The 14,102-nt window shown below is 43.1% G+C and overlaps 1 protein-coding gene across 2 annotated transcripts in view; it reads right to left on the minus strand.

Moving 5' to 3' along the window:
- itga11b (integrin, alpha 11b) overlaps window positions 1–14,102 on the minus strand; it is an 89,376-nt gene that overhangs the window by 40,226 nt on the left and 35,048 nt on the right. For both annotated transcript variants that reach the window (XM_029668652.2, XM_029668653.2), the window contains 5 exons: window positions 1,987–2,096; window positions 1,471–1,562; window positions 1,252–1,366; window positions 1,014–1,141; window positions 83–231 (listed from right to left, as the gene is read on the minus strand). In XM_029668652.2, the coding sequence (XP_029524512.2) occupies window positions 83–231; window positions 1,014–1,141; window positions 1,252–1,366; window positions 1,471–1,562; window positions 1,987–2,096 (594 nt within the window). The remainder of the gene's footprint in view (window positions 1–82; window positions 232–1,013; window positions 1,142–1,251; window positions 1,367–1,470; window positions 1,563–1,986; window positions 2,097–14,102) is intronic.

The raw sequence follows: 14,102 nt of genomic DNA on the forward strand, positions 1-14,102 counted from the left end.
AAAGGCACTACTATGGAAAATGATACTGAGAAACGTGGGATTAGGGTGAGAGTTATGACCAGTGCTCAGCAGCTCTCCATACCGTGCCACATTGATGCCCAGGGCCGTGCGTGTCTCCTCCCCTCCCCGTTGGTCGATGGTCTTGGCTGCTTCTACCACCTCCTCCACAGAGCGAAAGTCATTCAGGGTGAACTCATGGACCACCCTCGACCCATACTGCACCACTCCAACCTGTAGAGATAGGAGTGTGATTCACTTGCCCCTGGGTGCTGATCTAAAGGCAGCATAGTATTTTCCACATTGATGGTCAACGTTAGGATTTGAGGAAGATAAAGATGATCCTAGGTCTGTGCCTATAGGTACAACTTCCACACAGAACGTAGAGATACTGGCTCGCACACATGCAGTCAGGTCCACAGTTATTGGCATCCTTTATAAAGATGAGCAAAAAAGACTATATGAAATAAATAATACAAATGTTGAGCTATATTGTATGCACATTTTTGTGTGAAAATTATTTTATACAAAAAAATTGCTCAGAGAAAAAGATTTTGTTTAACAAGTCATAAAAGAAATAGGGGCCCCTGTTTATTTGCACCTCTGTTTTCAATTCTCCAGCACCCTGCCCTTGCGAGGATAACGACACTGAGCCTTTTTCTAAAATATTTTATGAGATTGGAGAACACACTGGGAAGATCTCAGACCATTCCTCCAAACAGAATCTTTCCAGATCCTTGATATCCTTCTTCTGTGCTTACAGACTGCCCTCTTCAATTCAAACCACAGGTTTTCAATGGGGTTCGGAGACTAAGATGGCCATTGCAAATATTTAGATTTTTTGGTCAATTAACCATTTCTTTGTGGATATTGATGTGTACTTGGGGTTATTGTCTTGCTGGAAGGTACACCATAATTTTGGACATGACTATATACACTCACTGGCCACAGAATAATACACATTCAGGTACACATACTTGTCTATCAGAATCAGATCAGAATCTCAGATAACACACCTGGATCTGACCTGGCCCAATGTAGAACTTCTGCAGAATGTTGATGAGGAAGTCCTGCACCTCATACCAGGGGTAGATGGAGTTGGACCCGTCCAGGACAATCATTATGTCCATGTAGGTCTCGCACCCTGGAAGAAGCAATTGGAAACGGTCTGTAACAGTGAGTAACTCTGGGAAGCCATTGTCTTATGAGGTGTATGTGAGTGAATTGTAGATTGTGAGAGTATATTTTTTTTACTCTGAAAGGCTGGCGAGATGGTTTTGGAGAACTTGAAGCTTTCGTTAACCCTGGAGCAGATGCCTGTGCTGTAGTAGGAGCTTCCACATTCGTACGACCACAGAGGACCACAGGTCTGGAACACAAAGCCATTGATGAACCACCTTCAATTGGGTTAAACACAGACCACAGTAAATCTCAATTTAATATTTTCAACAGTCAAGATCAATTGACACCCACCACAAAGCTGTTGTCCTTGGGGTTGGAGGTCAGTGTCATGCCCAGCCTCATTTTGTCCTTGCGCTCTGACACATTGTTCAGGGATACCTTTCCTTGAAGGAATTAATGAAAGCAGACAAAGAAACAAAATTTAAAAAATTGCATTGAATGAACCACAACATTAGACAAATTCAACAATATCAATGAAATCACAGTCAAGCTGATGCTACGATACTATGTTTAATGCATCATCGGGTGGCCTATATGGGTAATTCATACTGTAACTGTCCATCATGCATAACTCCCACTGGGCATAACAGGGTGTAGAGTTTCCTCTGCATGAGTTGGACTTGAGTCAACAATGTGAGATCTCAATCTACAGCACACAATCCTGCCAGGTGTTTCTAATCCAACTGAACACCTGGTCGGAGAGCCAGCTTCTGGAGGGAAGCATATTCTTCAAAGTATGCGAAGGTGTGCTGTGATTTGGAGGGAGAACAGTTCCGTATGGAATCTATCTATCTCATTCAGCCATACCTAGGTTGAGTCTAGTGCAGTTGGTGCTGGGACTGGTGTCCATCGGGCATTTGTATATATCGCCTGTCTGGTGTTGGCCACTGGTTTCAAAGGGAGCTCCAACTAGTAGCCTGGAATGACAAAAACAGCAAAGGATGAGGACTGATCTTCATTTCTACATCAAAAAGAGAGAATACCCTGCTGAAAAAACAGCATAGACCATCACCATTTCAAGATGGTCAATGCTGGTATTTTCTGGTCCTTACTGGTCTATGCTGGTCAGTTCTGGACAGATGCTGGTAAAGCTGGTCTGATCAGTATGGTCAAGCTGGTCCAGCTGCTCTGACCAGCATGGTCTGGCTGGTTATGCTGGTTTTCAGGTGACCAGCCTTCGCTGTGTTTTGGGCACTGGTGACCCGCCTTCACTGTGTTTAGGACACTGTTGACCGCCCTTCACTGGTCCAGCATGGTCTAGCTGGTCATGCTTTATCATCAATTCTAAGATGGCTCCGTGTACTGGAATGTACTGGTACAAAAACAGACCATACAGTTTGAAGAGCTAATTGGCGTAGGAGCTAGCCTAGCTGCTAACTAGCTACCAAGTTAGCAAGGTTTCCTTGACAGGTTGAACACAGCCTGGAAAGCGGTTAGCCCTTGTGGCTGAGACTGTTTTATTAGTTTTGAACTGACGCAAGGAGATAGGATGCAAGGAATCAAGGAAAGACAAATTGAAATAGAGCCTGGAATGACTAAAACAGCAAAGGATGTAGGCAAATATTTTCTATGTCAAAAAGAGAGAATAGACAGCGGACGGTGGGGTGAAGTACTAATTCTGTGAGAGGCGTGGAGGCCATTTGCCCTGTCAACCTCAGGCGTTTACTATAAATATTACCGTTATTACAAACATAAGATGGAGTCTCCTGGAGTCCACACTTCAGCGGTATTTAAACCTACAGTATGACAGCCAGAGACAAGAAGGCCTTATCTACTGGTATTCCAACCAATTTCCAGAGGACCTGCTAAAACAATCAGCGGTGAGCCTGTTATTAAAGTTAGAACCGAGTCATTAGTGTCAAAAGGAGAGGGTAATAGTGCTCAATGGGGCCTTGGGCAAAATGGTGCTTGGGAAATGCCTGAATCACCTTGGAGTTTGATGCCATACCAAAGAAGACCTAACCAGCAATCTGCTCATTTATTTAACATTCAGATCAAATGGTCTGGGGAGTGATGGGAAACTACATCCAAACCCTCAGCCTGCATAATGGGTCTGTGTTTTTGTATACAGTAATGAATCCGCATTCCCCCCCTACGTTTCACTCATGCAGTGTGAGTAGTTCACATCTCTGTGGTATTAATATGTCCTTTGAACACTATAATCTATTTACAAGCATGATAGCTGTACTTTTAGTCGCTGGTTTACGCAGGTTGTCGTCCATTAGCTAATCAGCATTTCTCGATGAGTTCAAAGCACGTGAATGCATCCAACTGGTATTTAAGACTTCACAACCTGTAAATTCCCAACTCCTGCTTTTCCCTGGTCTCTCCCTAGTCTCTCTTTTTCTCACACTCCTGGTTTTGACCTTTTGCCTGTCCTGACTCTGTGCCCGCCTGCCTGACCCTGAGCCTGCCTGCCATCCTGTACCTTTGCCCCTACTCTTGATTACCAAACTCTGCCTGACCTGACCCTGAGCCTGCCTGCAGTCCTGTACCTTTGACTCACTACTCTGGATTATCGACCCCTGCCTGTCTTGACCTGTCATTTGCCTGCCCCTGTTGCTGTAATAAATAATGTTACTTCAACACAGTATGCATTTGGGTCTTACCTGAAATGTGATATTCTAATTATGTTGTCATTTAAGAGTTGTAAGTTTACATACACTTAGGTTGAAGTCATTAAAACTAGTTTTTCAGCCACTCCACAAATGTCTTGTTAACAAACTATAGTTTTGGCAAGTCGGTTAGGACATCTACTTTGTGCATGACACAAGTAATTTTTCCAACAATTGTTTACCGACATATTATTTCACTTATAATTCACTGTTTCACAATTCCAGTGGGTCAGAAGTTTACATACACGAAGTTGACTGTGCCTTTAAACAGCTTGGAAAATTCCATAAAATTATGTCATGGCTTTAGAAGCTTCTGATCATCATTTGAGTCAATTGGAGGTGTACCTGTGGATGTATTTCAAGGCCTACCTTCAAACTCAGTGCCTCTTAGCTTGACATCATGGCAAAATCTAAATAAATCAGCAAAGACCTCAGAAAAAATAATTGTAGACCTCCACAAGTCTGGTTCATCCTTGGGAGCAATTTCCAAACGCCTGGTACCACGTTCATCTGTACAAACAATAGTACTCAAGTATAAACACCATGGGACCATGCAGCCATCATACCGCTCAGGAAGGAGATGCGTTCTGTCTCCTAGACATGAACGTACTTTGGTGCAAAAAGTGCAAATCAATCCCAGAACAACAGCAAAGGACCTTGTGAAGATGCTGGAGGAAACAGGTACTAAGGTATCTATATTCACAGTAAAACAAGTCCTATATCGACAAAACCTGAAAGGCCACTCAGCAAGGAAGAAGCCACTGTGCCTAAACTGCCATAAAAACCCAGGCTACGGTTTGCAGCCGCACAAGGGGACAAAGATCGTACTTTTTGGAGAAATGTCCTCTGGTCTGATGAAACAAAAATATAACTTTTTGGCCATAATGACCATCATTATGTTTGGAGGAAAAAGATGGAGGCCTGCAAGCCAAAGAACACCATCCCAACCGTGAAGCACGAGGGTGGCAGCATCATGTTGTGGGGGTGCTTTGCTGCGGGAGGGACTGGTGCACTTCACAAAATAGATGGCATCATGAGGCAGGAAAAGTATGTGGATATATTGAAGCAACATCTCAAGACATCAGTCAGGAAGTTAAAGCTTGGTTGCAAATGGGTCTTCCAAATGGACAATGACCCCAAGCATGCTTCCAAAGTTGTGGCAAAATGGCTTAAGGACAACAAAGTCAAGGTATTGGCTTGGCCATCACAAAGCCCTGACCTCAATCCTTTAGAAAATTTGTGGGCAGATCTGGAAAAGCGTGTGCGAGCAAGGACGCCTACAAACCTGACTCAGTTACACCAGATATGGCAGGTGGAATGGGCCAAAATATACCCAACTTATTGTGGAAAGTATGTGGAAGGCTACCCGTTTCGGTTTGACCTAAGTTAAACAATTTAAAGACAATGCTACCAAATACTAATTGAGTGTATGTAAACTTCTGACCCACTGGGAATGTGAGGAAAGAAAATAAAGCTGAAATAAATCATTCTCTCTACTACTTTTCTGACATTTCACATTCTTAAAATAAAGTGGTGATCCTAACTGACCGAAGACAGGGAATTTGTACTAGGATTAAATGTCAGGAATTGTGAAAAAGTGAGGTTAAATGTATTTGGCTAAGGTTTATGTAAATGTCCGACTTCAACTGTACTTACAAAAAGTATTTTAGATTGATAGGCAGTCTGGCGATTTATTTATGTTCCTGATATGTCGATATTTCATTTGAGGCGGGAGTAGAGAACCTACACGCAGCTGTCTGGTGTCAGACTCGTTTGACACACTAACAACATGAGCTCAACTGAATGGTATGCTACAAAGTAGGATCAATGAGTTAGACAGCTAACTTTTACAAACAACCAGAAATAACAGTTGATTTCTGGTTTGGTTCATTAAGAAAGCCAAATATAGATACAGTGCATTCGGAAAGTATGAGGACCCCTTGACGTTTTCCACATTTTGTTACATTACAGCCTTATTCTAAAAAGGATTTGAAAAAATCCTCATCAATCTACACACATTACCCCATAATGGCAAAGCAAAAGAAAAACTGAAATGTAACATTTACATGAGTTTTCAGAACCTTTACTCAGTATTTTCTTGAAGCACCTTTGGGGGTGATTACAGCCTTTAGTCTTCTTGGGTATGACGATACAAGCTTGACACACCTGTATTTGAGGAGTTTCTCCCATTCTTCTCTGCCGGTCCACACAAGCTCTGCCAGGTTGGATGGGGAGCGTCTCTGCACAGCTATTTTCAGGTCTATCCAGAGATGTTCAATTGGGTTCATGTCTGGACTCCGACTGGGCCTTTCAAGGACATTCAGAGACTTGTCCCTGAAGCCACTCCTGCATTGTATTGGTCCTGTGCTTAGAGTCGTTGTCCTGCTTCACAGTAGGGATGGTGCCAGGTTTCCTCGAGACGTGATGCTTGGCAATCAGGCCAAATAGTTCAATCTTGGTTTCATCAGACTAGAGAATCTTGTTTCTAATTGTCTGAGACTCCTTAGGTGCCTTTTGGCAAACTCCATGCAGGCTGCCATCTGCCTTTTATTGAGGAGTGGCTTCCATCTGGTCACTCTACCATAAAGGCCTGATTGGTGGAGTGCTGCAAAGATGGTTGTCCTTCTGGAAGGTTCTCCCATCTCCACAGAGGAACTCTAGAGCTCTGTCAGAGTGACCATCGGGTTCTTGGTCACCTCCTTGACGAAGGCCCTTCTCCCCCGACTGCTCAGTTCTGCCGGGCAGCCAGCTCTGGGAAGAGTCTTGGTGGTTCCAAACTTCTTCCATTTAAGAATGATGGAGGCCACTGTGTTCTTGGGGACCTTCAATGCTGCAGACATTTTTTGGTACCCTTCCCCAGATCTGTGACTCGAACACAATCCTGTCTTGGAGCTCTACGTACACTTTATTTGACCTTGTGGCTTGGTTTTTGCTCTGTCATGCAATGTCAACTGTGGGAACTTATATATACAGGTGCGTGCCTTTCCAAATCATATCATATCAATTGAAATACCACAGGCAGACTCCAATCAAGTCGTAGAAACTTCTCAAGGATGATCAATGGAAACAAGATATACCTGAGGTCAATTTCCAGTCTGACAGCAAAGGGTCTGAATAATTATGTAAATAAGTTTCCCTTTCCTTATTAGGGGGTATTGTGTGTACTGTAGATTGATGAGGGAAAACATTTATTTTGTCCAGTTTAGAATAAGGCTGTAATGTAACAAAATGTGGAAAAGTTCATCTTTCTAAAAGCTTATATTTTTTTAAATGTTGAAGTTATTTCAGAATATTCTTGCAAATTAGTTGGCTAACTCCTTGATCTTGCTTTGTAGTCTACCGCTCTGCTGGTTTATTCTTGTGAGGTTTTAGTTGCAAGCAAGTTTGTTTTAACACGCAGGTGCAGGCAATCTCCCATTAGCAAAGTTTTAAGAAATAATTTTCTAACATGTAGGCACGAGTTAAGTTCTGCCCGTAGTTTGCAGTCTACCCGCCAAGTCACAGACCAAAATCAGACACAAAGATCAAAGGAACAAACAGACTAAACAAACAGATTCACGCAGCCCTGCAAACATCTGCCACCTCTTAGCGTGACCTTCCCTTTGACTCAAAGGTCAAAGGCGTCTGACCCCATTACGCAATACTCTGATCCCTTTGGCTTCTCATCTGAGGTAGCAGAGAATGTGGGAGCTGACAGCTGGAAACACAGATGACTAGGAGAGCGTTAACGGCCAATGGTATTTGGCTGTGATATACAACACCCTCACATTTGAATGGCAACTATTCATATATAAAAGCCAGAGGCCATTAAGGTTTGAATGTGATGCTTGGTGTAAATTCACCAGAGGTACATATCGAGGAAACAAGTTTGCATATGTTCCTCTGGGCCGTTTAATAAGGGCCAAATACATTTCAAAGCATTAAACATGTATATTTTTTTAACCTTTAATTAACTAGGCAAGTCTGTTATGAACAAATTCTTATATTCAATGACAGCCTAGGAACAGTGGGTTAACTGCCTTGTTCAGGGGGAGAACAACAGATTTTTACCTTGTCAGCTCAGGGATTCGATCTTGCAACCATTCAGTTACTATTCCAATGCTCTAATCATTAGGCTACCTGCCGCCCCGTAATGTAATGTCTGCCTAAAAGAAATATGTGCCAGTTGACTCCACATACTTTTTGCATGTCACCAATGCCTCTACAAAGGTCCCAGGTTCAAATAGAAAACTATGGATATATTCATTAGTCAGATTCAGTTGCGTTTTGCAACAAAAACGTTTACCGTTTTACTGCTCAGTGATACGGGAAGGAAGGGGTTGTTACTTCACAAGCAGAGCCTGGGGTGTAGTCGTTTTTCTTTTGGAGTAAATGGTTACCGTTGCAAAACGTTTTGCAACAGACAAAACATTTTGCAACGGATTCCGACTAATGAATACACCCCAGGCTCTGCTTGTGAAGTAACAACCCCTTCCTGTATCACTGTGTAGTTTGTTTTTCTCCCCCTACTAATCGGCCAGTGATGGGATGCACAGAAGGGGGCTTGGGAATAAACGACCACAACACATTCTTTCCAGAGTCATCAAAAGCCTCTGGGATGCTTGCGAACAGGTTGCTAGACAAACACAAATACTTTCCACTTATTTACCTGTGACTTCATAGGGCAAAATATTTTGCAATCCTGGAAGAACCGCAAGATATTCCGCATGGCTGAAAGACTTCCAGTCTGGAAACAGGAAGAAGACCTGGAACGTTGCTCAATCTCGGCCATCTTGACGATAAAACCCTCTCATCCAAGACGCCCGACTAAAAGTTAAGCTAGCAGCTTTTAAACTGTTAGGTTTACAAATGATAATTTATCACATTAATAGTTGAACAAAAAACAACCAGCTGGAGACGGATTTAATTCATGCTCCTTTCCACAAGCTCACTTCGGTAAAGGACTTCAAGTCCATTCCTGTGGAGAGTAGCAGCAGTTGAGAGCCATAAAGATGAGGGATGTGATATTCTATCAGGCTAGACTCATACCTCACTGACAGCAGACATTAAGAGGAAAGGAATTTCAGCCTGGCGTCAAGAGTTAACATATAATGAACAAAAATAGAAACACAACATGTAAAGTGTTGGTCCCATATTTCATGAGCTGAAATAAAAAAATCCCAGAAATGTCCCATACACACAAATAGCTTATGTATCTCATTTTGAGGACAAAATTGTTTACATCCCTGTTAGTGAGCAATATCCATCAGAGCTGTTGTCAGAGAATTGAATGTTCATTTCTCTATCATAAGCTGCCTCCAATAATCATTTTTGAGGATTTGGCAGTACGTCCAACTGGCCTTACAACTGCAGACCACGTGTAACCACGCCAGCCCAAGATCTCCACATCCGGCTTCTTTACCTCTGGGATCGTCTAAGACAGCCACCTGGACAGATGATTGAACTGAGGAGAATTTCTGTATGTAATAAAGACCTTTTGTGGGGAAAAACTCATTCTGATTGGCTGGGCCTGGCTCCCCCAGTGGGTGGGCCTGGTTCCCGAGTGGGTGGGCCTCCCAGGCCTCCCATGTGAAATCCATAGATTAGCGCCTAATGAATTTATTTCAATTGACTGGTTTCGTTATATGAACTGTATCTCAGTAAAATCGTTGAAATTGTTGCGTGTTACGTTTATAATTTTGTTCAGTTTAACATAAATCTGTGAGACATAAATTAGTATGATATGTTACATTTGGCCTTGTTACATAGGAAAGACGGTAGTGCGTTGCTGCACAGCTATTTTCAGGTTTCTCCAGAGATGTTCGATGGGGTTCATGCCCGGGCTATGGCTAGGCCACTCATGGACATTCAGAGACTTGTTCCAAAGCCACTCCTGCATTTTCTTGGCTTTGAGCTTAGTCGTTATCCAGTTTGAAGGTGAACCTTCCCCCCAGTCTGAGGTCCTGAGCGCTTTGGAGCATGTTTTCATCAAGGATATCTCTGTATTTACACAGATCATCTTTCCCTCAATCCTGACTAGTCTCCCAGTCCCTGCCACTGAACAACATCTCCACAGCATGATGCTGCCACCACTATGCTTCACCGTAGTGATGGTGCCAGGTTTCTTCCAGATGTGACGCTTGGCATTCAGGCCAAAGAGTTCAATCTTGGTTTCTTCAGACTAGAGAATCTTGTTTCTCATGGTCTGAGAGTCCTTTAGGTGCCTTTTGGCAAACTCCAAGCGGGCTGTCATGTGCCTTTTACTGAGGAGTGGCATTTGTCTGGTCACTCCACCGTAAAGACCTGATTGGTGGAGTGCTGCAGAGATGGTTGTCCTACTGGAAAGCTCTCCCATCTCCACAGAGGAACTCTGGGGCTCTGTCAGAGAGACCATCCGGGTCTTGGTCACCTCCCTGAACAAGGCCCTTCTCCCCTGATTGCACAGATCTGGGGAAGGGTACCAAAAATTGTCTGCAGGATTGAAGAACTCCAACATCATTCTTAAATTGAAGAAGTTTGGAACCACCAAGACTCTTCCCAGAGCTGAATATACACTGCTCAAAAAAATAAAGGGAACACTTAAACTACACAATGTAACTTCAAATCAATCACACTTCTGTGAAATCAAACTGTCCACTTAGGAAGCAACACTGATTGACAATAAATGTCACATGCTGTTGTGCAAATGGAATAGACAACAGGTGGAAATTATAGGCAATTAGCAAGACACCCCCAATAAAGTTCTGCAGGTGGTGACCACAGACCACTTCTCAGTTCCTATGCTTCCTGGCTGATGTTTTGGTCACTTTTGAATGCTGGCGGTGCTTTCACTCTGGTGGTAGCATGAGACGGAGTCTACAACCCACACAAGTGGCTCAGGTAGTGCAGCTCATCCAGGATGGCACATCAATGCGAACTGTGGCTAGAAGGTTTTCTGTGTCTGTCAGCGTAGTGTCCAGAGCATGGAGGCGCTACCAGGAGACAGGCCAGTACATCAGGAGACGTGAAGGAGGCCGTAGGGGGGCAACAACCCAGCAGCAGGACTGCTACCTCCGCCTTTGTGCAAGGAGGAGCAGGAGGAGCACTGCCAGAGCCCTGCAAAATGACCTCCAGCAGGCCACAAATATGCATGTGTCTGCTCAAATGGTCAGAAACAGACTATGAGGGTGGTATGAGGGCCCGACATCCACGGGTGGGGGTTGTGCTTACAGCCCAACACCGTGCAGGACATTTGGCATTTGCCAGAGAAGACCAAGATTGGCAAATTCGCCACTGTGCTCTTCACAGATGAAAGCAGGTTCACACTGAGCACATGTGACAGACGTGACAAAGTCTGGAGACGCTGTGGAGAACGTTCTGCTGCCTGTAACATCCTCCAGCATGACCGGTGGGTCAGTCATGGTGTGGGGTGGCGTTTCTTTGGGGGGCCGCACAGCCCTCCATGTGCTCACCAGAGGTAGCCTGACTGCCATTAGGTACCGAGATGAGATCCTCAGACCCCTTGTGAGACCATATGCTGGTGTGGTTGGCCCTGGGTTCCTCCTAATGCAAGACAATGCTAGGCCGCATGTGGCTGGAGTGTGTCAGCAGTTCCTGCAAGAGGAAGGCATTGATGCTATGGACTGACCCGCCCGTTCCCCAGACCTGAATCCAATTGAGCACATCTGGGACATCATGTCTCGCTCCACGTTGCACCACAGACTGTCCAGGAGTTGGCGGATGCTTTAGTCCAGGTCTGGGAGGAGATCCCTCAGGAGACCATCCGCCACCTCATCAGGAGCATGCCCAGGCGTTGTAGTGAGGTCATACAGGCATGTGGAGGCCACACACACTACTGAGCCTCATTTTGACTTGTTTTAAGGACATTACATCAAAGTTGGATCAGCCTGTAGTGTGGTTTTCCACTTTAATTTTGAGTGTGACTCCAAATCCAGACCTCCATGGGTTGATACATTTTGTTGTCAGCACATTCAACTATGTAAAGAATAAAGTATTTAATAAGAATATTTCATTCATTCAGATCTAGGATGTGTTAATTTAGTGTTCCCTTTATTTTTTTTAGCAGTGTACTTGGAAGTGGTGGGTGGTGTGCGAGCCTCCTAAGTCGAACCAGCAGGCCGCTCCGAGTGCCTCTGTTCTGCCAGCGATGTTTTAGGCCGGCCTCTGGAATCAGTTCAATTGCCCTGGGGAGAGCGAACAAAGGATCTGCTTTCGGGGAAGTCATATTTCTGGTCATAATGCTGGTTGTTCTGGTAAGTTACTGTCACTTTGATATCCAATAGTTCTTCCCTGCTGTATGGAATGACACAAAACATTTCCTGAGCTAATAATGTAAAGAATAATACAAAAATACAAAAATAAAGTACTGCAAAGTTTCCTCAGAGCTAGTCGCGAAGATGATCGATGGAAACAGGATGCACCTGAGCTCTCATAGCAAAGGGTCTGAGTACTTATGTAATTTAAGGTATTTCTGTTTTTTAAACTTTTTATACATTTGAAGAAATGTATAAAAACTTGTTTGTTTTCGCTTTGTCATTATGAGGTATTGTGTGTAGATTGATGAGGAAAATGTTTTATTTAATCCATTTTAGAATAAGGCTGTCACGTAACAAAATGTAGAAAAAGTCAAGGGTTCTGAATACTTTCCAAACATATTGTACTCCTGTGTCCGTAAGAATCAGGGCTACCGCTCAATGCAAGTCATTTCGATCTATGGTTTCCACATATCGATTTCTAAGTGAAAGTACCAGAACCACACAGGTCCACAAAACAGGGGACTTTACATATTAAGCCAAAAATTAAAGGAGAGAGATTGGTCGTGACTCGAATGTCTAAGCAACTACTTAGCATGTTAGCTAACCCCTTCCCCTTACCTTAACCACTAACCCAAACTCCTAACCCTAACCCTTAACCTCTAACCCCTAGCCTAGCTAACTTTAGCCACAACAATGTGGAGTTCATAACATATTGTACGAATTTGCAATTTTTAACATTTCATACTAAATGGATGATGGACATCCACAATTTAATATATACCATACAAAATGTAACATGTCATACTAAATCGAGGGAGACAGATTTACGTTAACTATGTGACACCTATCCCTGTGTCCAGGTTGGCAAAACACCCAGTGCCATAGAGACCCATTGGTGGTGTGTGTGGGTGGATGTGTGTGTGTATGCGCCTGCATGCATGTACACGTGCACATTGTGTATGATGAAGCAGGGAAAAGCTAGCTAGAGGCATATGGATTGCACATTTCCACTTTTACAATATGAAAACAGAATTTCAACGAAAGATGACCATAAATAATCTCCAATGTACGAGAGAGACGTTACACTTATTTTTTAATTTTTGTTTATTAATTCACTTTATTTATTCAGGGTAGCTCAATTGAGATCAGGGTTTCATACACAAGGGTCCCCTGAGTACAAACATTTTCTAACAAACAGGAAGAAAACATTTACATGACAAATAAAACAACAAGAAGAAAAATAACCACAACACCACAACCTCAACACCACAATTTCAACAAATAAACCACTACAATCAATCGAAACAACTGCCATCCTCAAAAAATGTATTCAACACCAGAGTCCTAAACTGCCCTAGCATTTCCCTAAATTGGTCGGTATAGGTCATTCTTTTATACGTTAGCAACGAAGTTAGGTCAGTTGGAAGTTTGTGTAGTAGGCAATAATGAAGTGATCTATGGGACTTTAACTAGGACCAGCCAACCTTTTGATACAAGATGCAGTATTAAACTGTCACCTGTGATAAAGCGAAGGGAGCTATGGTAGGATACATTCAAAGGTTTAAGAGTAGAGGCTGCTACAATATGGTAAATGGTGTCACCATAGTCTAGAACTGGCAGGAAATTCGACTGGACAATCTGCTTCCTGATATTTAGGGAGAGGAAATATCTATTTTTTTTTAATTATCCCACTTTAAATCTTAGCTTTTTAACTAGCTCATCCATATGTTTTTTTAAACATTAAGTCTTTGTCAATCCAAATGCCCAGATATTTATAGGCCTGAACCTATGATGGGAGAAACATCCAATTAATAAATATGCAGTTCATTTAACAGGCTATTTACATAAGTAGTAAAGCGAACAGGTTCCAGTACCGACCCCTGCGATACACCTCTGGTAATATCCAGGAAACTAGATTTGACGCCATCAGAAATCATTATTTGAGTCTTATCTGACAGATAATTCTCAAACCACAGGCAAGACGCCTGATGCAGGCCTATTTCAGCCAGCCTTTATGGGGTAGTGGGAAACATCTCAGCTCCAGGCAACATCTCAGCTCCTGTTCTGATGTGTA

This window comes from Oncorhynchus nerka, linkage group LG9a, assembly GCF_034236695.1.
Source record: "Oncorhynchus nerka isolate Pitt River linkage group LG9a, Oner_Uvic_2.0, whole genome shotgun sequence".
Classification (NCBI taxonomy): Eukaryota; Metazoa; Chordata; class Actinopteri; order Salmoniformes; family Salmonidae; genus Oncorhynchus; species Oncorhynchus nerka.